Source organism: Somniosus microcephalus, chromosome 4, assembly GCF_052327205.1.
Source record: "Somniosus microcephalus isolate GS21.2 chromosome 4, FLI_Smic_1.0, whole genome shotgun sequence".
NCBI lineage: Eukaryota > Metazoa > Chordata > Chondrichthyes > Squaliformes > Somniosidae > Somniosus > Somniosus microcephalus.
In genome coordinates this window covers 144,103,602-144,129,357 of record NC_140990.1, presented here as the reverse complement: position 1 = coordinate 144,129,357, position 25,756 = coordinate 144,103,602, and the positions used below count along the sequence as shown (strand labels likewise).

The 25,756-nt window shown below is 49.0% G+C and overlaps 1 protein-coding gene across 1 annotated transcript in view; it reads left to right on the top strand.

Annotated features, from left to right (window-relative positions):
• Window positions 1-1,094: 1,094 nt before the first annotated feature.
• LOC147119877 (uncharacterized) overlaps window positions 1,095-25,756 on the top strand; it is a 34,678-nt gene continuing 10,016 nt past the window's right edge. Inside the window, exons 1-2 of the mRNA XM_085985284.1 lie at window positions 1,095-1,331; window positions 10,416-22,376. Coding sequence (XP_085841410.1) covers window positions 10,511-11,692 — 1,182 coding nt within the window. The 5' untranslated portion in view covers window positions 1,095-1,331; window positions 10,416-10,510 and the 3' untranslated portion in view covers window positions 11,693-22,376. The remainder of the gene's footprint in view (window positions 1,332-10,415; window positions 22,377-25,756) is intronic.

Genomic DNA, 25,756 nt, shown 5'->3' with positions numbered 1-25,756 from the left:
GAGTCGGTGCTGCTGAAGAGAGAGGTCGAGAGTGTTCATGTGGCGGCGCATGGCATTGAGCGTGGATCTCAGGATGTGGCGAGAGCAGTGGTTCAACACTGAGTTCAACAGTTTCAGACTATAACCTCTGCCCCTATTTTTTCAGGCAGCAGCTGTTGATGATTCTGCCATCCCCATTAGTAACGTTTAATCACTCCTGCCTTCCACCCAATCACAGACCGTCCCTTTTATTCTTTCCTCCCCACCCCTTCCCCTGCTTACATAGAAACATAGAAGCTAGGAGCAGGAGTAGGCCATTCAGCCCCTCGAGCCTGCTCCGCCATTCAATGAGATCATGGCTGATCATCCAAATTCAGTACCCTGTCCCTGCCTTCTCCCCATATCCCTTGATCCCTTTAGCCTTAAGAAATATATCTAACTCCTTCTTGAATATATTTAATGAATTGGCCTCAACTGCCTTCTGTGGTAGAGAATTCCACAGGTTCACCACTCTCTGGGTGAAGAAATTCCTCGTCTCTGTCCTAATTGGCTTATCCCTTATCATTAGACTGTGATCCCTGGTTCTGGACTCCCCCGCCATCAGGAACATCCTTCCTGCATCTAGTCTGTCTAGTTCTGTTAGAATTTTATAAGTTTCAATGAGATCCCCTCTCATTCTTCTAAACTCCACTGAGTATAAGTCCAATCGACCCCTTAAAATCTGTTACATCTCTAACTTTTTCCAGTTTTGACGAAGGGCCACAGACCTGAAACGTTAACTCTGTTTCTTTCTCCACGGATGCTGCCTGACCTGCTGAGTATTTCCAGCATTTTCTGTTGTTATTCAATACAGTGTTTGAAACAAAGCTGATTTATTAAATATTTATACAGAATATTAATCTCCAGCCCAGGTATAGGGGTTATAATGATCAGCAAAAAACACACTCTAACTGCTAGAATGAACATGGTTCAAAGCGCAATGTAATCCCAGTAAATCTTGTTCTATTCACGAACGTGGCCTTTCAAAGGTGGGGTTTTTACCCAGCATTCCCCGCGGGGGAGAAGGTGCCGCACCCAGACTACAGGTGCCCAGTGCGCAGGCGCGGAACCCCCTGGCTTTGGAGCATGCGCGGTGCGTGTCATCGCGGAAGACAGTGTGCCAATTAGGTCCTGATAAATTACTGAGAAGCGGCTGGACGGAGCGGAGTAATTTACCGGCGGGTGGGTGGAGAGGCTTCATAAACAACTGGTGCAGGACGGAAGCCGCGAATAAAAACCTGAAGGTCCCGCGTTTGCAGCTTCGGGGCTTCTCCCGGTCACAAACCGAGGATAACGGCCGCCATCTTGATGCAGTGAGTAGCAAAGCGCATGCGCAGACATTTTGGGCACGAACAGAGAGTGGGCGGGGCTTCAGTGTCTCTTCCCAACCGGGTCCTAGTGCCCGGGGAGTATGTGACTGACTCAGTTATTTGATTCAGACTCTCCACACTTAGAATTTCTCACCATCTCTCCTGAAGGCGCTGGGAAAAGCAGGTCAAACGGATAACATCCCACACAATGGCCCCCCTTTTACAGTCCCAGGGTTGGAATCCCCATGTACAGTCCCAGGGTTAGAATTCCCATGTACAGTCCCAGGTTTGGAATCCCCTTGTACAGTCCCAGATTAGAATCCCCAAGTACAGTCCCAGGGCTGGAATCCCCAAGTACAGTCCCAGGGTTGGAATCGCCAAGTACAGTCCCAGGGTTGGAATCCCCAAATACAGTCCCAGGGTTGGAATCCCCATGTACAGTCCCAGGGTTGGAATCCCCATGTACAGTCCCAGGGCTGGAATCCCCATGTACAGCCCCAGTGTTGGAATCCCCATGTACAGCCTCAGGCCTAGAATCCCCATGTACAGTCCCAGGGTTACAATCCCCATGTACAGTTCCAGGGTTGGAATCTCCATGTACAGTCCCAGGGGTAGAGTCCCCATGTACAGTCCCAGGGCTGGAATCCCAATGTACAGTCTCAGGGTTGGAATCCCATGTATAGTCCCAGGGTTGGAATCCCCACGTACAGTCCCAGGGCTAGAATGTCCCACGTACAGTCCCAGGGCTACAATGTCCCACGTACAGTCCCAGGGCTGGAATCCCCATGGCTAGTCCCAGAACTGGAATCCCCATGTACAGTCTCAGGGTTGGAACCCCCGTGCACAGTCCCAGGGTTGGAATCCCCGTGCACAGTCCCAGGGTTGGAATCCCCGTGCACAGTCCCAGTGTTGAAATCCCCATGTACAGCCCCAGGCGTAGAATCCCCATGTACAGTCCCAGGGTTGGAATCCCCATGTACAGTCTCGGGGTTGGAATCCCCATGTACAGTCCCAGGGTTGGAATCCCCATGTACAGTCTCAGCGTTGGAATACCCATGTACAGTCCCAGGGTTGGAATCCCCATGTACAGTCCCAGGGTTAGAATCTCCATGTAGAGTCCCAGGGTTAGAATCTCCATGTACACTCTCAGGGTTGGAATCCCCATGTACAGTCCCAGGTATGGAATCCCATGTACTGTCCCAGGGTTGGAAACCCCATGTACAGTCCCGGGGTTAGAATCCCCATGTACAGCCCCAGGGCTGGAATCCCCATGCACAGTCCCAGGTATGGAATCCCATGTACTGTCCCAGGGTTAGAATCCCCATGTACAGTCCCAGGGTTGGAATCCCCATGTACAGTCCCAGGGTTGGAATCCCCATGTACAGCCCCAGGGTTAGAATCCCCATCTGCAGTCACAGGGTTGGAATCCCGATGTACAGTCCCAGGTTTGGAATCCCCATGTACAGTCCTAGGGTTGGAAACCCCATGTACATTCCCACGGTTGGAATCCTCATGTACAGTCCCGGGGTTGGAATCCCAATGGCTAGTCCCAGGGCTGGAATCCCCATGTACAGCCCCAGGATTTAAATCCTCATGTACAGTCTCAGGGTTGGATTCCCCATGTACAGTCTCAGGGTTGGATTCCCCATGTACGGTCCCAGGGTTGGAATCCCCATGTACGGTCCCAGGGTTGGAATCCCCATGTACGGTACCAGGGTTGGAATCCCCATGTACGTTCCCAGGGTTGGAATCCCCATGCACGTTCCCAGGGTTGGAATCCCCATGTACAGTCCCAGGGTTGGAATCCCCATGTACAGTCCCAGGGTTGGAATCCCCATGTACAGTCCCAGGGTTAGTATTCCCATGTACAGTCCGAGGGTTGGAATCCCCATGTACAGTCCCAGGGTTGGAATCCCCATGTACAGTCCCAGGGTTGGAATCCCCATGTACAGTCCCAGGGTGGGAATCCCCCTGTACAGTCCCAGAGCTGGAATCCCCCTGTACAGTCCCAGGTTTAGAACCCCCATGTACAGTCCCAGGATTGCAATCCCCATGTACAGTCCCAGGGTTGGAATTCCCATGTACAGTCTCGGGTTAGAATCCCCAGGGCTGGAATCCCCATGTCCAGTCCCAGGGCTGGAATCCCCATGTCCAGTCCCAGGATTGGAATCCCCATGTACAGTCCCAGGATTGGAATCCCCATGTACAGTCCCAGGATTGGAATCCCCATGTGCAGTCCCAGGTTTGGAATCCCCATGTGCAGTCCCAGGGTTAGAATCCCCATGTGCAGTCGCAGGGTTAGAATCCCCATGTACAGTTCCAGGGTTAGAATCCCCATGTTCAGTCCCAGGGTTGGAATCCCCAGGTACAGTTCCGGTGTTGGAATCCCCATGTACAGTCCCAGGGTTGGAATCCCCAGGTACAGTTCCGGGGTTGGAATCCCCATGTGTAGTCCCAGGGTTAGAATCCAAATGTATAGTCGCATGGTTGGAATCCCCATGTACAGTCCCAGGGTTAGAATCCCCATGTGCAGACCCTGGGTTGGAATCCCCATATGCAGTCCCAGGGTTGGAATCCCCATATGCAGTCCCAGGGTTAGAATCCCCATATACAGTCCCAGGGTTGGAATCCAAATGTATAGTCGCATTGTTGGAATCGCCATGTACAGTCCCAGGGTTAGAATCCCCATGTACAGTCCCAGGTTTGAAATCCCCATGTACAGTCCTAGAGTTAGAATCCCCATGTTCAGTCCCAGGGTTGGAATCCCCATGGCTAGTCCCAGGGCTGGAATCCCCATGTACAGTCCCAGGGTTGGAATCCCCATGTACAGTCCCAGGGTTGGAATCCCCATGTACAGTCCCAGTGTTGGAATCCCCATATACAGTCCCAGGGTTGGAATCCAAATCTACAGTCCCATGGTTGGAATCCCCATGGCCAGCCCCAGGGCTGGAATCCCCCTGTACACTCCCAGGGCTGGAATCCCCATGTACAGTTCCGGGGTTGGAATCCCTATGGGCAGCCTCAGGGTTGGAATCCCCATGTACAGTCCCAGGGTTGGAATCCCCATGTACAGTCCCAGGGTTGGAATCCCCATGTACAGTCCCAGGGTTGGAATTCCCATGTACAGTCCCAGGGTTGGAATCCCCATGTACAGTCCCAGGGTTGGAATCCCCACGAACAGTCCCAGGGTTGGAATCCCCACGTGCAGTCCCAGGGTTGGAATCCCCACGTACAGTCCCATGGTTGGAATCCCCACGGCCAGTCCCAGTGTTGGAATCCCCACGTACAGTCCCAGGCTTAGAATCCCCACGTACAGTCCCAGGGTTGGAATCCCCACGTACAGTCCTAGGGATGGAATCCCCATGTACTGTCCCAGGGTTGGAATCTCCATGTAGAGTCCCGGGGTTGGAATCCCCATGTACTATCCCAGGGTTGGAATCTCCATGTACAGTCCCAGGTTTGGAATCCCCATGTGCAGTCCCAGGGTTAGAATCCCCATATACAGTCCCAGGGTTGGAATCCAAATGTATAGTCGCATTGTTGGAATCGCCATGTACAGTCCCAGGGTTAGAATCCCCATGTACAGTCCCAGGTTTGAAATCCCCATGTACAGTCCTAGAGTTAGAATCCCCATGTACAGTCCCAGGGTTGGAATCCCCATGGCTAGTCCCAGGGCTGGAATCCCCATGTACAGTCCCAGGGTTGGAATCCCCATGTACAGTCCCAGGGTTGGAATCCCCATGTACAGTCCCAGTGTTGGAATCCCCATATACAGTCCCAGGGTTGGAATCCAAATCTACAGTCCCATGGTTGGAATCCCCATGGCCAGCCCCAGGGCTGGAATCCCCCTGTACACTCCCAGGGCTGGAATCCCCATGTACAGTTCCGGGGTTGGAATCCCTATGGGCAGCCTCAGGGTTGGAATCCCCATGTACAGTCCCAGGGTTGGAATCCCCATGTACAGTCCCAGGGTTGGAATCCCCACGTACAGTCCCAGGGTTGGAATCCCCACGTACAGTCCCATGGTTGGAATCCCCACGGCCAGTCCCAGTGTTGGAATCCCCACGTACAGTCCCAGGCTTAGAATCCCCACGTACAGTCCCAGGGTTGGAATCCCCACGTACAGTCCTAGGGATGGAATCCCCATGTACTGTCCCAGGGTTGGAATCTCCATGTAGAGTCCCGGGGTTGGAATCCCCATGTACTATCCCAGGGTTGGAATCTCCATGTACAGTCCCAGGTTTGGAATCCCCATGTGCAGTCCCAGGGTTAGAATCCCCATGTGCAGTCCCAGGGTTGGAATCCAAATGTACAGTCCCAGGGATGGTATCCCCACGTACAGTCCCAGGGTTGGAATCCCCATGGCTAATCCCAGGGCTGGAATCCCCGTGGCTAATCCCAGGGATGGAATCCCCATGGCTAATCCCAGGGCTGGAATCCCCATGGCTAATCCCAGGGCTGGAATCCCCATGGCTAATCCCAGGGCTGGAATCCCCATGGCTAATCCCAGGGTTGGAATCGCCATGTACGGTCCTAGGGTTGGAATCGCCATGTTCGGTCCCAGGGTTGGAATCCCCATGTACGGTCCCAGGGTTGGAATCCCATGTACGGTCCCAGGGTTAGAATCCCCATGTACAGTCACAGGGTTGGAATCCCCATGTACAGTCACAGGGTTGGAATCCCCACGTACAGTCCCAGGGTTGGAATCCCCACGTACAGTCCCAGGGTTGGAATCCCCATGTACAGTCCCAGGGTTGGAATCCCCACGTCCAGTCCCAGGGTTGGAATTCCCACGTACAGTCCCAGGGTTGGAATCCCCACGTACTGTCCCAGGTTTGGAATACCCATGTACGGTCCCAGGGTTAGAATCCCCATGTACAGTCCCAGGTTTGGAATCCCCACGTCCAGTCCCAGGGTTGGAATTCCCACGTACAGTCCCAGGGTTGGAATCCCCACGTACTGTCCCAGGTTTGGAATACCCATGTACGGTCCCAGGGTTAGAATCCCCATGTACAGTCCCAGGTTTGGAATCCCCATGTACATTCCTAGGGTTGGAATCCCCCTGTACTGTCCCAGGGTTGGAATCCCCATGTACAGTCCCAGGGTTGGAATCCCCATGGCTCGTCCCGGGGCTGGAATCCCCATGTCCGGTCCCAGGGTTGGAATCCCAATGTACGTTCCCAGGGTTGGAATCCCCATGTACAGTCCCAGGGTTAGAATCCCCATGTACAGTCTCAGGGTTATAATCCCCATGTACATTCCCAGGCTTGGAATCCCCATGTACAGTCCTAGGGTTGGAAACCCCATGTACATTCCCACGGTTGGAATCCTCATGCACAGTCCCGGGGTTGGAATCCCCATGGCTAGTCCCAGGGCTGGAATCCCCATGTACAGCCCCAGGGTTGAAATCCCCATGTACAGCCCCAGGGTTGAAATCCTCATGTACAGTCTCAGGGTTGGATTCCCCATGTACAGTCTCAGGGTTGGATTCCCCATGTACGGTCCCAGGGTTGGAATCCCCATGTCTGGTCCCAGGGTTGGAATCCCCATGTACGGTCCCAGGGTTGGAATCCCCATGTACAGTCCCAGGGTTGGAATCCCCATGTACGGTCATAGGGTTGGAATCCCCATGTACGGTCCCAGGGTTGGAATCCCCATGTACGGTCCCAGGGTTGGAATCCCCATGTACGGTCCCAGGGTTGGAATCCCCATGTACAGTCCCAGGGTTGGAATCCCCATGTGCAGTCCCAGGTTTGGAATCCCCATGTGCAGTCCCAGGGTTGGAATCACCATGTGCAGTCCCAGGGTTAGAATCCCAATGTACAGTTCCGGGGTTGGAATCCCCATGGGCATTCCCAGGGTTGGAATCCCCATGTGCAGTCCCAGGGTTGGAAACCACATGTGCATTCCCACAGTTGGAATCCTCATGGACAGCTCCAGGGTTGAAATCCTCATGTACAGTCTCAGGGTAGGATTCCCCATGTACGGTCTCAGGGTTGGCATCCCCATGTACGGTCCCAGGGTTGGAATCCCCATGTACGGTCCCAGGGTTGGAATCCCCATGTACGGTCCCAGGGTTGGAATCCCCATGTACGGTCCCAGGGTTGGAATCCCCATGTGCGGTCCCAGGTTTGGAATCCCCAGATACAGTCCCAGGGTTGGATACCCCATGTACAGCCCAGGTTTGGAATCCCCGTACACAGTTCCGGGGTTGGAATCCCCATGTGCAGTCCCAGGGTTGGAATCCCCATGTACGGTCCCAGGGTTGGAATCCCCATGTGCAGTCCCAAGTTTGGAATCCCCATGTGCAGTCCCAAGTTTGGAATCCCCATGTGCAGTCCCAGGGTTGGAATCCCCATGTACCGTCCCAGGCCTGGAATCCCCATGTACAGTCCCAGGGTTAGAATCCCCATGTACAGTCCCAGGGTTAGAATCCCCATGTACAGTCCCAGGGTTGGAATCCCCATGTACAGTCACAGGTTTGGAATCCCCATGTACAGTCCCAGGATTACTATTCCCATGTACAGTCCCAGGGTTAGTATTCCCATTCACAGTCCCGGGGTTAGAATCCCTATGTACAGTTCCGGGGTTGGAATCCCCATGTACAGGTCCGGGGTTGGAATCCCCATGTGCAGTCCCGGGGCTGGAATCCCAATGTACAGCCCCGGGGTTAGAATCGCCATGTACAGTCCCAGGGTTGGAATCGCCATGTACAGTCCCAGGGTTGGAATCCCCATGTACATTCCCAGGGTTAGAATCCGCATGTACAGTCCCAGGGTTGCAATCCCCATGTACAGTCCCAGGGTTGGAATCCCCATGGCCAGTCCCGGGGTTGGAATCCCCATGTACAGTCCCAGTGTTGGAATCCCCATGGCCAGTCCCAGGGCTGGAATCTCCATGTACAGTCCCAGGGTTGGAATCTCCATGTACAGTCCCAGGTTTGGAATCCCCATCTACAGTCCCAGGGTTGGAATCCCCATATACAGTCCCAGGGTTGGTGTCGCCATGTACAGTCCCAGGATTGGAATCCCCGTGCACAGTCCCAGTGTTGGAATCCCCATGGCCAGTCCCAGGGCTGGAATCCCCATGTACAGTCCCAGGGTTGGAATCTCCATGTACAGTCCCAGGTTTGGAATCCCCATGCACAGTCCCAGGGTTAGAATCCCCATGTACAGTTCTAGGGTTGGAATGCTCATGTACAGTTCCAGGGTTGGAATCCCCACGGTCATTCCCAGGGTTGGAATCCCCACGTACAGTCCGAGGGTTAGAATCCCCACGTGCAGTCCCAGGGTTAGAATCCCCATGTTCAGTCCCAGGGTTAGAATCCCCATGTACAGTCCCAGGGTTGGAATCCCCAGGTACAGTTCCGGGTTTGGAATCCCCATGTGTAGTCCCAGGGTTAGAATCCCCATATACAGTCCCAGGGTTGGAATCCAAATGTATAGTTGCATGGTTGGAATCCCCATGTACAGTCCCAGGGTTATAATCCCCATGTACAGTCTCAGGGTTAGAATTCCCATGTACAGACCCTGGGTTGGAATCCCCATATACAGTCCCAGGGTTGGAATCCCCATATATAGTCCCAGGGTTGGAATCCCCATATACAGTCCCAGGGTTAGAATCCCCATATACAGTCCCAGGGTTGGAATCCAAATGTACAGTCGCATGGTTGGAATCCCCATGTACAGTCCCAGGGTTAGAATCCCCATGTACAGTCTCAGGGTTAGATTCCCCATGTACAGTCTCAGGGTTAGAATTCCCATGTACAGTCCCAGGTTTGAAATCCCCATGTACAGTCCCGGGGTTGGAATCCCCATGTACAGTCCCAGGGTTAGAATCCCCATGTACAGTCCCGGGGTTGGAATCCCCAGGTACAGTTCCGGGGTTGGAATCCCCAGATACAGTCCCGGGGTTTGAATCCCCAGATACAGTCCCAGGGTTGGAATCCAAATGCATAGTCGCATTGTTGGAATCCCCATGTACAGTCCCAGGGTTAGAATCCCCATGTACAGTCCCAGGTTTGAAATCCCCATGTACAGTCCTAGGGTTAGAATCCCCATGTGCAGTCCCAGGGTTGGAATCCCCATGGCTAGTCCCAGGGCTGGAATCCCCACGTACAGTCCCAGGGTTGGAATCCCCACGTACAGTCCCAGGGTTGGAATCCCCACGTACAGTCCCAGGGTTGGAATCCCCACGTACAGTCCCAGGGTTGGAATCCCCACGTACAGTCCCAGGGTTGGAATCCCCACGTACAGTCCCAGGGTTGGAATCCCCACGTACAGTCCCAGGGTTGGAATCCCCACGTACAGTCCCAGGATTGGAATCCCCACGTACAGTCCCAGGGTTGGAATCCCCTCGCACACTTCCAGGGTTGGAACCCCCGCGCGCGGTCCCAGGGCTGGGCTCCCCGCGCGCGGTCCCGGGGCTGGGCTCCCCGCGCGCGGTCCCGGGGCTGGGCTCCCCGCGCGCGGTCCCGGGGCTGGGCTCCCCGCGCGCGGTCCCGGGGCTGGGCTCCCCGCGCGCGGTCCCGGGGCTGGGCTCCCCGCGCGCGGTCCCGGGGCTGGGCTCCCCGCGCGCGGTCTCGGGGCGGGAACCCTCAGCCACTCCGAGTGCGGTTCTCAGACCCCGAGCCCGCGGCAACATCGAGTAAGAACGGCGATATATGTCCAAATCAGGGTAGAGTGTGACTTTGAGGGGAACTGGGAGGTGATGGTGTTCCCATGCACCTGCTGCCCTTGTCTTTCCAGGTAGTGGAGGTCACGTGTTTGGGAGGTGATGTCAAAGTTCTAGTCGCGTTACAGATGTATAAAGACGCTCTCCTTCACTCCTCCCCCTTCCACCTGACTCTCCTCCCATTGAGGCCAGAGTCTTGTGTTGGCCAAAACGGGTGGCGGGTTTCCTTCCCTGAAGGACATTAGTGAACCAGTTGGGTTTTTACGACAATCCAGCAGCTTTCATGGTTGCTTTTTTTCTTGTACTGGCCCCAGAAATTCCCAGATTCATTCAGCTCAATTTCACAACCTGCCTTTGTGTTTTTGTGGGTTCTCTCTCACTCTCCCTTTTTCCTGTTTTAAATTCATTTTGCAGGGTGTTCGAAGGGGAGGATTTGCAGACGGGAAACTCAAACCAAACATCACTTCAAGATCTGACAGAGTCACTCGATTCATCAGGACCTTTTGAACATGGAAGCAGAAAGCACCGTTCAGAGTGGGGAGAAACCGTACACGTGTTCTGTGTGTGGACGAGGCTTCCGCCGATCCTCTGGCCTGTCGAGACACAAGCGCAGTCACACTGGGGAGAGGCCGTTCGCCTGCACTGTGTGTGGGAAGGGATTCACTCAGTCATGCAACCTGCTGCAGCACTGCCGAGTTCACACTGACGAGAGACCTGTTGAATGTCAGGACTGCAGGAAGAGCTATAAAAGCTCCAGGGAACTGACACACCATCAATGTGTTCACACTGACGAGAGACCGTTCAAGTGCTCTTACTGCGGGACTGGGTTCAGGCGATCGTCTCACCTCACTGTACACCAGCGCACTCACACTGGGGAGAGGCCGTTTACCTGCTCCAAGTGTGGGAAGGGATTCACTCGTTCATCCAACCTGCTGATACACCAGCGAATTCACACCGGGGAGAGACCGTTCACCTGCTCTGAGTGTGGGAAGGGATTTGTGTGTTCATCCGAACTTCTGACACACCAGCGAGTTCACACCGGGGAGAGGCCGTTCACCTGCTCCGAGTGTGGGAAGGGATTCACTCAGTCTTCCCACCTGCTGATACACCAGCGAATTCACACTGGGGAGAGACCGTTCAACTGCTCTGAGTGTGGGAAGGGATTCACTCGGTCATCCCACCTGCTGATACACCAGCGAGTTCACACTGGGGAGAGACCGTTCACCTGCTCTGACTGTGGGAAGGGATTCACTGAGTCATCCAACCTGCTGACACACCAGCGAGTTCACACTGGGGAGAGACCGTTCACCTGCTCTGTGTGTGGGAAGGGATTCACTCAGTCATCCACCCTGCTGACACACCAGCGAGTTCACACTGGGGAGAGGCCGTTCACCTGCTCTGAGTGTGGGAAGGGATTCATGTGTTCATCCCACCTGCTGAAACACCAGCGAGTTCATACTGGGGAGAGACCGTTTACCTGCTCTGAGTGTGGGAAGGGATTCACTGAGTCATCCACCCTGCTGACACACCAGCGAGTTCACACTGGGGAGAGACCGTTCACCTGCTCTGTGTGTGGGAAGGGTTTCACTCAGTCATCCCACCTGCTGAAACACCAGCGAGTTCATATTAGGGAGAGGCCGTTACCTGCTCCGTGTGTGGGAAGGGATTCACTCAGTCATCCGACCTGCTGAGACACCAGGTGTCAAACTGCGATCTGTTCCTGACTGAAAGTGAAACGGCAGGGTTAAGTTCCCAGTCTAAAAATGACTGGTAATTACTCTATGAAGGTTTAACGTGTTCATAGAATCATAGAATGGTTACAGCACAGAATGTGGCCATTCGGCCCATTGAGCCCGTGTTGGCTCTGTGCAAGAACACTTCAGCTAGTCCCACTCCCCCACCCTTCCCTCGTAGCCCTGCAAATTTTTGTCCTTCAGGTACTCATCCAGTTCCCTTTTGAAAGCCACGATTGAATCTGCCTCCACCACCCTTTCAGGCAGTGCATTCCCGATCCTAACCACTCACTGTGTAAAAAGTTTTTCCCCATGTCACTTTTGATTCTTCTGCCAATCACCTTAAATCTGTGTCCTCTGGTTCTCGACCCTTCCGCCAATGGGAACAGTGTCTCTCTATCTACTCTGTCTAGACCCCTCATGATTTTGAACACCTCTATCAAATCTACTCTCAACCTTCTCTGCTCTAAGGAGAACAACCCGATCTTCTCCAGTCTATCCACGTAACTAAAGTTCCTCATCCCTGGAACCATTCTTGTAAATCTTTTCCGCACCCTCTCTAAACCTTCACATCCTTCCTGAAGTGCGGTTCCCAGAATTGGACACAGTATTACAGTTGTGGCCGAACCAGTGTTTTATAAAATAGCAAAATACTGCGGATGCTGGAAATCTGAAATAACAACAGAAAATGCTGGAAATACTCAGCAGGCCAGGCAGCATCCGTGGAGAGAGAAACAGATGAAGTGTCCCAGACCTGAAACGTTAACTCTGTTTCTATCTCCACGGGTGCTGCCTGGCCTGCTGAGTATTTCCAGCATTTTCTGTTGTTATTTCAGTGTTTTATAAAGGTTCATCATAACTTCCTTGTGTTTGTACTCTCTGCCTCTACCTATGAAGCCCAGGATCCCGTAAGCTTTTTTAACCACTTTCTCAGCCTGCCCTGCCACCATCAACGATTTGTGCTCATAAACCCCCAGGCCTCTCTGTTCATGCACCCGCTTTAGGATTCGACCCTTTAGTTTATATTGCCTCTCCTCGTTCTTCCTACTAAAATGTATCACTTTGCATTTTTCTGTGTTAAATTCCATCTGCCACATGTCTGCCCATTCCACCAGCCTGTCTCTGTCCTCTTGAAGTCTGTCACTATCTTCCTCACTGTTCACTATACTTCCAAGTTTTGTGTCATCTGCAAATTTTGAAATTGTGCCCTGTACACCCATGTCCAAGTCATTAATATATATCAAGAAAAGCAGTGGTCCTAGAACCGACCCCTGGAGAACACCACTGTATAACTTCCTCCAGTCCGAAAAACAACCGTTCACCACTACTCTCTGTTTCCTGTCACTTAGCCAATTTCGTATCCATGCTGCCACTGTTCCTTTTATTCCATGGGCTTCAACTTTGCTGGCAAGCCTATTATGTGGCACTTTGTCAAACGCCTTTTGGAAGTCCATGTTCACTACATCAACTGCATTGCCCTCATCAATTGTTTCTGTTACCTCATCAAACAACTCAATCAAGTTAGCTAAACACGATTTGCCTTTGACAAATCCGTGCTGGCTTTCCTTAATTAATCCACACTTGTCCAAGAGACTGTTAATTTTGTCCTGGATTATAATTTCTAAAAGCTTCCCCACCATCGAGATTAAACTGACTGGCCTGTAGTTGCTGGGTTTATCCTTACACCCTTTTTTGAACAAGGGTGTAACATTTGCAATTCTCCAGTCCTCTGGCACCACCCCCGTATCCAAGGAGGATTGGAAGATTATGGCCAGTACCTTTGCAATTTTCACCCTTACCTTCAGCATCCTGGGATGCATCCCATCTGGTCCTGGTGACTTATCTACTTTAAGTACAGCCAACCTTTATAGTACCTGCTCTTTATCAATTTTTCTCCCATCAGTATCTCAACTACCTGCTCTCACTGTGACTTTGGCAGCTTCTTCTTGGTAAAAACAGATGCAAAGCACTCATTTAGTACCTCAGGCATGTCATCTGCCTCCATGCATAGGTCTCCTTTTGGTCCCTAATCGGCCCCACCCCTCCTCTTACTACCCGTTTATTATTTATACGCTATAGAAGACATTAGGATTGCCTTTTATGTTAGCTGCCAGTCCATACTCATACTCTCTCTTTGCCCCTCTTATTTCCTTTATCACTTCCCCTTTGAACGTTCTATATTCAGCCTGGTTCTCACTTGTATTCTCAACATGACATCTGTCATACTCCCGCTTATTCTGCTTCAAATTACTCCCTATCTCTTTCATCATTCAAGGAGCTCTGGCTTTGGTTGTCCTACCTTTTCCCCTCGTGTGAATGTACCTTGACTGTGCCTGAACCATCTCCTCTTTAAAGGCAGCCCTCTGTCCCTGCACACTCTTTAAAACTGTGCCATTAAGTGTATATTGCCTCTCCCTGTTCCTTCTGGCAAAATGCATCACCTCACACTTCTCTGTATTAAATTCCATCTGCCGATTGTCTGCCCATTCTGCTCGCCTTTCTATGTCCTGTTGCAGTCGATTGGTATCATCCTCACTGTTTGGCACACCCCCAAGTTTGGTGTCATTGGGAAATTTAGAAATTCTACTCTGTATTCCAATATCCAGGTCATTTATTTTTATATATATAGATATATATCAAAAAAGCAGTGGCCCCAGCACTGACCCTTGGGGAACACCACTGTCTACCATCCTCCAGTCTGAAAAACAGCCATTTACCACAACTGGCTGTTTTCTGTCCTTTAGCCAATTCCTTATCTAAGCTGCCACTGACCCACCTTTTCCATAGCCTCAATTTTGTTAACCAGCCTTCTATGTGGTACTTTGTCAAACGCCTTCCTAAAATCCATGTAGACAACATCCATTGCATTCCCTTCATCAATCCTCCCTGTAACTTCATCAAAAAGTTCAATTAGATTAGTCAAACACGATCTGCCTTTTACAAATCCGTGTTGGCTCTCCTTAATGAGCTTAAACCTCTCCAAGTGCCCATTATATCCAGGAATATTTAGTACCCAATCCTGCCATTTTTTGAGCCAGGTCTCCGTTATTGCCACGACATCATATTTCCATGTGGCTATCTGCGCCTGCAACTCACCAACCTTATTTACCATGCTTCGTGCGTCTACACACATGCACTGTAAACCGATCTTAGACCTTGTTGTATCCTCTCTTAGTCTGATTCCATCTATTACCTTACTCTGTCTTACTATAATGCTATCTGTCTCTCCTAATCCTTTGTTGCTCCTTTCTAATGCTACATCCTGGTGCCCATCCCCCTGCAAAATTAATTTAAACCCTCCCCAACAGCACTAACTTCTGGACTCTCCAGCCAGGGGGAAAAACCTCTCAATCCCCCCTCAGAATCTTATGTTTCAATGAGATCACCTCTCATCTAAATTCCCGAGAGTATAGGCCCAATTTACTCAATCTCCTCATAGGACAAGCCTCTCATCCCAGGGATCAATCTAGTGAACCTTCATTGCACCGCCTCTAAGGCATGTATGTCCTTCCTCAGATAAGGCGACAAAAGCTCCAGGTGTGGTCTCACCAAAGCCCTGTACAATTGTAGCAAGACTTCCTCACTCTTGTATTCCAACCCCTTGCAATAAAGGCCAACGTGCCATTTGCCTTCCTAATTGCTTGCTGTACCTTCATGCTATCTTTGTGTGTTTCCTGTACGAGGACACCTAAATCTCTCTGAACTCCAACATTTAATAGTTTCTCACCATATAAAATATATTCTGTTTTTCTATAGTTCCGACCAAAGTGAATAACCTCACATTTCCCCACATTATACTGCATCTGCCACCTTATTGCCCACTCACTTAACCTGTCTATATGCCTTTGCAGACTCTGTGTTCTCCTCACAGCTTACTGTCCCACCTAGCTTTGTATCATCAGCAAACTTGGATACATTGCACTCGGTCCCTTCATCAAAGTAATTGATATAGATTGTAAATAGCTGAGGCCCAAGCACTGATCCTTGCAGCACCCCACTAGTTACAGCCTGCCAAACAGAAAATGACCCATTTATCCCCACTCCCTGATTTCTGCCCGTTAACCAATCCTCTATCCATGCTAACATATTACCCCCAACCCCACGAGCCCATATCTTGCGTAGCAACCTTTTATGTGGCACCTTATCGAATGCATTTTGGAAGCCCAAATATACTACATCCACTGGTTCCCCTTTATCTACCCTGCTAGTTACATCCTCAAAAAACTCTAATGAATTTGTTAAACACAATTTACCTTCTAAAACCATGTTGACTCTGCCTAATCATGTTATTATTTTCTCAGTGTCCTGTTACCACTTCCTTAACAGTGGATTCCAGCATTTTCCTGACGACTGATGTCAGGTTAACTGGCCTGTAGTTCCCTGTTTTCTCTCTCATAAGAACATAAGATAAGAACATAAGAAATAGGAGCAGGAGGAGGCCAATCGGCCCCTCGAGCCTGCTCCACCATTCAATAAGATCATGGCTGATCTGATCCTAACCTCAAATCTTCTATCACTGTGCATCCACCCGAACCCATGTGATCTCCCGGGAGAGGCGAAACACCAGATAAAGACCCAATGGCCAATTTGGGAGAAAAAAATCTGGGAAATTCCTCTCCGACCCATCTACGCGATCGAAATTCTTCCAGGAGATCACTCTGTCCCTATATTTTCTACAGTACTTACCTTCTGTAAAGGCGATCTCAACCCCAGCCAGGAACAGGAATATAACCATCTCCTGAAATCTAACAGAATTAGAAAACAGTAGGAGCAGAACCAGGCTACACGGCCCCTGGGCCCACTCCACTACCCACAGGGCCATGACCATTCCGAACCTAGACTCATGTCCAATTTCCTGCCCGCTCCCCGTAACCCTTAATTCCCTTCTAGGAAACTATCTATTTCTGTTTTAAATTTATTTAATGATGTAGCTTCCACAGCTTTCTGGGGCAGCAAATTCCACAAACCTACCACCCTCTGAGTGAAGAAGTTTCTCCTCATCTCAGTTTTGAATGAGCAGCCCCTTATTTTAAGATTATGCCCCCTAGTTCTAGTTTCACCCATCATTGGGAACATCCTCACCGCATCCACCCAATCAAGCCCCTTCACAATCTTATATGTTTCAATAAGATCGCCTCTCATTCTTCTGAACTCCAATGAGTAGAGTCCCAATCTACTCAACCTCTCCTCATATGACCACCACCTCATCCCCGGGATTAACCAAGTGAACCTTCTTTGTACTGACTCGAGAGCAAGTATGTCTTTTCTTAAGTATGGACACCAAAACTGTATGCAGTATTCCAGGTGCGGTCTCACCAATACTTTGTACAACTGCAGCAATACCTCCCTGTTTTTATATTCCATCCCCCTAGCAATAAAAGCCAACATTCCATTGGCCTTCTTGATCACTTGCTGCACCTGCATACTAACTTTTTGAGTTTCGTGCACCAGGACCCCCAGATCCCTTTGTACTACAGTACTTTCCAGTTTCTTGCCATTAAGATAATAACTTGCTCTATGATTTTTCCTGCCAAAGTGCATAACCTCACACTTTCCAGTATTGTATTCCATCTGCCAAATCTCTGCCCACTTAGCCTGTCTATGTCCCTTTTGCAGGTTTTTTATGTCCTCCTCACTCACTACTTTCCGTCACATCTTTGTATCATCTGCAAACTTTGATATGTTACACTCGGTCCCCTCCTCCAAATCGTTAATATAGATTGTAAAGAGTTGGGGACCCAGCACTGACCCCTGCGGAACACCACTAGTTACTGGTTGCCAATCTGAGAACGAACCATTTATCCCAACTCTCTGCTTTCTGTTAGAGAGCCAATCCTCCACCCACGCCAGAATATTACCCCCAATCCCGTGATTTTTTATCTTGAGCAATAATCTTTTGTGTGGCACCTTGTCAAATGCCTTTTGGAAGTCTAAATACACTACGTCCACTGGTTCCCCTTTATCCACCCTGTATGTTACTTCCTCAAAAAACTCCAGCAAATTTGTCAAACATGACTTCCCCTTCATGAAACCATGCTGAGTTTGTCCTATTAAATTATGTTTATCCAAATGTCCCGTTACTGTCTCCTTAATAATGGACTGTAACATTTTACCAACCACAGATGTTAGGCTAACAGGTCTATAGTTTCCAGCCTTCTGCCTACTACCCTTTTTAAATAAGGGTGTTACATTAGCAGTTTTCCAATCTGCCGGGACCTTTGCTGAGTCCAGTGAGTTTTGGAAAATTATTACCAATGCATCCACAATCCCTACCGCTACTTCCCTCAAGACCCTAGGATGCAAGCCATCCGGTCCAGGGGATTTATCCGCCTTGAGTCCCATTATTTTACCAAGTACCACTTCCTTAGTGATTTTAATCGTATTTAGTTCCTCCCCCCCCCCCTAGAGCCCCCTGTTTGTCCAGTGTTGGGATATTCTTAGTGTCCTCTACTGTAAAGACTGATACAAAATAATTGTTCAGTGTTTTTGCCATCTCCATGTTTCGCACCATTAATTTCCCGGTCTCATCCTCTAAGGGACCAACATTTACTTTAGCCACCCTTTTTCTTTTTATATAACTATAGAAACTTTTACTGTCTGTTTTTATATTTTTTGCTAATTGACTTTCATAATCTATCTTCCCTTTCTTAATCAATCTTTTAGTTATTTTTTGCTCTCTTTTAAAGACTTCCCAATCTTCCATCCTCCCACTAGATTTGGCTACCTTATATGCCCTTGTTTTTAGTTGGATACTATCCTTAATTACTTAGCCACGGATGGCTATCTTTTCTTTTACACCCTTTTTTCCTCAGTGGAATATATATTATTTGGAAGTTGTAAAATAACTCCTTAAATGTACACCACTGATCATGTACCGTCTTACCCTTTAATCTATTTTCCCAGTCCACTCTAATCAATTCCGCTCTCATACCTTCATAGTCTCCTTTATTCAAGCTCAGCACGCTTGTTTGAGATCCAACCTTCTCACCCTCTAATTGAATATGGAACTCAACCATGTTATGGTCACTCATTCCAAGGGGATCCTTTACTAGGACATTTTTAATTCATCCTGTCTCATTACACAGGACCAAATCTAAGGTTGCTTGCCCACTGGTTGGTTCAGTTACATACTGCTCAAGAAACCCATCCCTAATACACTCAATGAACTCATCCTCAAGGCAGCCCTGCCCAATTTGATTTGTCCAGTTAATATAATTAAAATCCCCCATAATTATAGCTGTTCCCTTATTACAAGCCTCAACTATTTCCTGATTAATACGCCGTCCAACAGAGTTGCAACTGTTCGGAGGCCTATAGACTACACCCACTAGTGTTTTTTCCCCTTATTATTCCTTATCTCCACCCAAACTGTTTCACTATCCTGCTCCTTTGACCCAATATCATTTCTCTGTATTATAGTGATTCCTTCCTTTATTAACATAGCCACCCCACCTCCTCTCCCTTCCTGCCTGTCCTTCCTGATGGTTAAATAACCTGGTATGTTTTATTCCCAGTCATGGTCACCCTGCAGCCATGTTTCTGTAATGGCCACAAGATCATACCCATATGTCGTTATTTGTGCCGTTAACTCATTCAATTTGTTACGAATGCTACGTGCATTCAGATAAAGAACTTTCAAATATGTTTTGTAACACTTAGTTCCTGTTTTTTCCCTTTTTAGTACTTTTGGCTCCATACCTTCTGTCCCTTCCTGACACATTCTGTTTTTTAATTGCCCCACTGCTACCTAAGTCTATGACCTTCTCTGTTGTCATTTCTATTATTTGCTCTCCAGAAACCTCCCCCCCACTAATTAGTTTAAAGCCGTCTCTACAGCCCTAGTTATATGATTCGCCAGGACTCTAGTCCCAGCACTGGCCAAGTGGAGTCCGTCCCAACGGAACAGCTCCCTCCTGTCCCAGTATTGGTGCCAGTGTCCCAAGAAGCAAAACCCATTTCTCCCACACCAGTCTTTGAGCCACGCATTTAACTCTTTAATTTTATTTATCCTAGCCATATTCGCTCGTGGCTCAGGTAATAACCCAGAGATTATTACCCTTGAGGTTCTGTTTTTTAATTTGACCCCTAGCTGCTCATACTCCTTTAACAGAACCGTCTTCCTTGTCCTATCTACGTCGTTTGTACCAACATGGACCACGACAACTGGATCCTCCCCCTCCCACTCCAAGTTTCTTTCCAGCCCAGAAGAGATGTCCTTAACCCTCGCACCGGGCAGGCAACACAGCCTTCGGGACTCCCGCTCTTGACTGCAGAGATCCCTATCTATCCCCCTAATGATACTATCCCCTACCACTACAACATTTCTTTTTACTCCCTCCACTTGAATGGCCCCCTGTACCACGGTGCTGTGGCCAGGTTGCTCATCCTCCCTGCAGTCCCCGCTCCCGCCCTCACAGGGAGTAAGAACCTCGATCCTGCTGGACAAGAACAAGGGCTGCGTCTCCTTCAACACTACATCCTAGATCCCTGTACCTTCCTCACTCGTAGTCACACCGTCCTGTCCCTAACCACGGACTACATCTGCAGTAATTAACTTCATAGGTGTGACCATCTCCTGAAACATAGAGTCCAGGAACTTCTCCCCCTCCCTGATGTGTCGCAGTGTCTGAAGCTCGGTCTCAAGCTCCATAACATGGAACTTGAGTTCCTCTAGCAGCAAACACTTGTCGCAGATGTAATCACCATGAGCCTCAATGGGGACCACCGGCTCCCACATCTCGCAACAGTAACACATCACCTGCTCCATTCTATATAATTAATTAAATTTCTTATTATTAGTTATGAAGACCCTGCCCGGATATAGATGATAATGTCACACCACTATTCAAAGGACTTACCAACTTAAAGGTATAAAAGAGAAGAGAAGGAAGAAAACCAACCAACCAGCTGATCACCAACCTCCTCCTTGAATACTGTCTGTGGGGCCTGTTTGGTTGACTCGTCTCGCTGCTCCGCCTCCGCAGTGTTGTCCAAGCCTGGGAGTGGGGAACAAAACAGAGCAGAAAACACACCCTCACCTCCCACTTGTCCGAACTCTCCCACTAAGCAAAACTCCAGCACCACTCAATGCACAAGGCACTCCGTGCACTGCACTAGCCCCTCCCCTTTTATACCCGGATTCTACTTCCGGTTTAAACTGCCCAAGAGTTTAAAAAACCCTTTCTTGAATAGCGGTGTTACATTTGCTATCTTCCAATCTGCTGGGACTGTTCTAGAATCTGGGAAATTTTGGAAGATCACAACCAATGCATCCACTATCTCTGCAGCCACCTCTTAGAACCCTCAGATGTAGGCCGTCAGGTCATTGGGATTTGTCGGATTTTAGTCCCATTAGTTTCTCAAGTACTTTTTCTCTACTGATATTAATTACTTTAAGTTCCTCACTCTCATTAGCCCCTTGGTTCCCCACTATTTTGGGTCTGCTTTTTGTGTGTTCTACTATGAAAACAGATATACAATATTTGTTTAAAATCGCTGCCATTTTCTTGTTCCCCAATATAATTTCTCTTGTCTGAGCCTCTAAGGGACCAATGTTTACTTTTGCTTCTCTCTTTACTTGTAGAAGGACTTACAGTCTGTTTTCATATTTCTTGCTAGTTTACTCTCATTCTATTTTCACATACTTGAAGAGGACTAATTTGTAATGATATGGGGGAAAGCTGGAGTGTGGGACGACACGGGATAGGAGCAGGAGTAGGCCATATGGCCCCTTGATCCTGCTCCACCATTCAATAAGACCATGGCTGATCTTTGACCTCAACTCCACTTTCCCACCCGCTCTGCATATCCCTTGATTCCCTTAATATCCAACAATCTATTGATCTCAGCCATGAATATACTCAATGACTGAGCATCCACGGCCTTCTGGGGTAGAGAATTTTAAAGATTCACAACCCTCTCCTCTCAGTCCTAAATGACCTACCCTTATCCTGAGACTATGCTCCCTAGTTCTAGACTCTCCAGCCCGGGGAAGCAGCCTCTCAGCATCTACCCTGTCAAGCCCTCTCAGAATCTTACATGTTTCACTGAGATCACCTCTCATTTTTCTAAACTCCAGAGAGTATAGGACCAATCTACTCAATCTCTCATCATAGGACAGCCCTCTCATCCCAGGAATCAATCTAGTCAACCTTCGTTGCACCCTCTCTAAGGCCTGTATATCCTTCCATAGGTACAGAGACCAAAACTGTCCACAGAACTCCAGGTGTGGTCTCACCAAAGCCCTGTACAATTGTAGTAAGGCTTCCTTACTCTTGTATTCCAACCCCTTGCAATAAAGGCCAACATGCCATATGCCTTCCTAATTGCTTGTTGTACCTGCATGCTAACTCTCTGTGATTTGTGTTCGAGGAAACCCAAATCCCTCTGAACAACATTTAATAATTTCTCACCATTTAAAAAATATTCTGTTTTTCTATCCTTCCTACCAAAGTGAATAACCTCACATTTCTCCACATTATATTCCATCTTCTTGCCCACTCACTTATCCTGTCTATATCGCTTTGCAGACTCTGTGTCCTCCTCACAGGTTACTGTCCCACCTGGCTTTGTATCGTCAGCAAACGTGGAGACGTTAAAAGGCCGACAGAAGCACAGCGGCTGAATGGTCTTTTTCTGTGCGGTAAGATTCTATAATTCTTAGGTTTAGTCTGACTTCCTTGTTTGTGTACTCAATGCCTCTGTGTATAAAGCCAAGTATCCCATAAGCTTTCTTAACAGCCTTATCAACTTGCCTTGCCACCTTCACAGATTTGTGAATATTCCCCCTCAGTGTTGAACCATTTCGATTGTCCTGCCCCTCGATGATCTTCCCCCCACAGTGCATCTCTTCAAAATGATCCACATTAAACTGCACCTGCCATGTGTCCGCCCATTTCACCAACCACTCGAAGTCCTCCTGAAGTCTGCTGCTATCCTGCTCACACTATGTTGCCAAGTTTTGTATCATCCGCAAATGTTGAATTGTCCTCCCGATACCCGTCCAGGTTATTTCTATATAACAGGAAAGGCAATGGTCCTAATACCCACCCCTGGGGGACCCCACTGCCCACTTCCCTCCAGTCAGACAAACAATTCTTCATTAGTTAGAAAGCAAGACTTCCTTACACTTGTCCTCCAACCCCCTGCAATAAAGGCCATTGGTGGAGTTTAATGGGCTGCTTGTGTCAATGGGCCACAGGAGGAGATTGTTTAACAGAAGGGGAGCGATTCTGGTCACCATATAAAAGGATATAGAGAGGCACTGGAGAGGGTGCAGAGAAGATCTACAAGGATGATACCAGAAATACGAGGGTACACCTGTCAGGAAAGGATGGACAGGCTGGGTCTCTTTTGAAAAAAGGTCTAATTTCATGAAAGGTCTTTAAGTTCATGAACGGTTTTGCTACAGTAGATACAGAGAGAATGTTTCCACTTGTGGGGAAGAGCATAACTAGAGGCCATCAATATAAGATAGTCGTCAAGAAATCCAATCGGGAATTCAGGAGAAACTTCTTTACCCAGAGAGTGGTGAGAATGTGGAACTCGCTACCACAGGGAGTGGTTGAAGCGAATAGTATAGATGCATTTAAGGGGAGGCTAGACAAGCATATGAGGGAGAAGGGAATAGAGGGTTATGCTGATAGAGTTATATAGGGAAAGACGGGAGGAGGCTCGAGTGGAGCATAAATGCCAGCATGGACTGGTTGGGCCGAATGGCCTGTCTGTGCCGTATACCCTGTGTAATCCTGTGTAGTCACAGCAAACAGAGAGTTTAACAGACTGCCCATGGTCCACTGTAACCCCCACCTTCTCTCACTATTCACGGACACTGCTGCAGTAATTGCTCCTCTGACCTTTCCTCTCTTGTCCCTCCTACACCCCTAATACACGGCCCGACACAATCTCCCTCCCCCTACATCCTCACTGTGCTGGAATCCACACCAGTCTCCCCATCTGCTCCTTGTTCTCTCCCTGGATCCTAAAACTACTGAACTCAGTCTTCCCTCCTGAAGTCTACAGGCTCTAAAATTGAAGGTTGGTGTCCCTCAGTTCCGACTCCTCCCCTTCTCTCCTCTTTTCCCTCTTGGTGGTGTTCCGCATTCTGGGCCTTGGGCCTTGCCCGGGGATTCTCAGTATGAACAGGTGGGGTGTGTTTGGAGACAGGGTGTCCCCACTCTCCTCTTTCCCCCTTGGTTGTGTTCCACACTCTGGGCCTTGGGCCGTGCCCGAGGATTCTCAGTATGAACAGGTGGGATGTGTTTGGAGACAGGGTGTCCCCGCTCTCCTCCTCTTTCCCCCTTGGTTGTGTTCCACACTCTGGGCCTTGGGCCTTGCCCCGGGGATTCTCAGTATGAACAGGTGGGATGTGTTTGGAGACAGGGTGTCCCCGCTCTCCTCCTTTAAAGGGACAAGGAGACGACCAGCTGGGCTGAATGGCCCTGCTTTATGACATCACTGCAGTGCCTAGCAACCAACCTCCCTAAGCCCTGCTCATTATGGGCTGGCAGTGTTTGTTGGGACAGGGTAGAGGGAGCTTTACTCTGTGTCTAACCCGTGCTGTACCTGCCTTTTTGTACTCTACACCCCTATTTATAAAATCTATGATCCAATGTGCTTTTTAAACACTTTATCAGCTTGTCCCTCCCACTTTTAAAGGTTTGTGTATCTGAACCGCTTGTTGGTTTTAGTGATATTAACATAACATGGCTAAAGTACATTAACATAAATTGCTGATATAATGTGTAATATGGGAGAGAGAAGTTTAGTCTGAGTTAGAAACTCACATGCGCTTCACTGCAAACAGGTCACCATGGCAACACTGATAAGACATTCCATTCCACAAATTCCACTGGGGGAAACTCTAATCAGATCAGGGGAAAGAACCGGGTTTGTCTGTTAATAACCACAATATAAGCTTAAACCAAAGTGAGTAATAGAATAGATCAGATTATAAGGTGTGATGTTTATATCTATAACTGTGAAGCTGTAAAATAACATCATTAACAGCAGGCAGGGTAGTTTAGGGATAAAGAGAACATTACTGAAGAAAAGTAACTGCTGGGAACCAGGGAAAGTGTCCTTGTAAACCACAGATTAGAGAAGTTCCAGCTGTCTTTCCCTCGCTTCCTGCTGAAACCCAGCAGAGAAGACAAAGAAGAGTCAGGTGCCAGAGATGGATCACTACAGGGTATAAAAGTGAGGGGATCCTGATGTAAGGGGGCAGTCGGGACTGGAGACACCGGAGATCAAGCTCAGGGCGCCCGAGGTTCCATCCAGTGGGCTGACCTCATGTAAGTTACTGTGGACACGCGGGACTTGCAAGTTTACTCTGATTGATGGATCAATGTAAGGTACGGGAGAGGACAGAGAATCTGCTCATCTTATATTTCTAATAAGGTATTAAAGTTGTTGACATGAGACTCTAGAACCTGCTAATGAATAAGACAAGGCATCAGCTAGAATCTTACATCACTTTACTGTTCTGCTCCTCTACTCCTTTTAAATGTTTCCCATTTAATGTAGATTTTATCTTTTTCCAACTCACAAAATGCATGACATTTCAGCGGACATCTACCGGCCCCATTTACTAACCTGTGTATTCACACTGAAGTCACTTACAGTCCTCTTCACAGTTGGCCAGGGTCCCTATTTTGGTCTCATCTGGAGAGTTTGATCTTGTGCCCAGATCATTTCTCTATTTTGAGAAGAGCAGTGGTCCCAACACTGACCCTGGGGGACACCACTGTGTACATTCCTCCAGTCTGAAGAACATCCATTAACCACTACTCTCTGTTTTCTGCCCTTTATCCAACTTCCTATCCACGCTGCCCCACTCCCTTTAATACCGTCAGCCTTAATTTGATCAACAAGCCTCCTGTCCGGCACCTGATCAAACACCTTTTAACAATCCATTTACACAATATCCACTGCATTTCCTTTCTCACTACACTGTGTTATTTCCTGAAATAATCCCTGCTGTCTGTCCTGATGAATCCATTTCACTGCCAAATGTTGCAATGT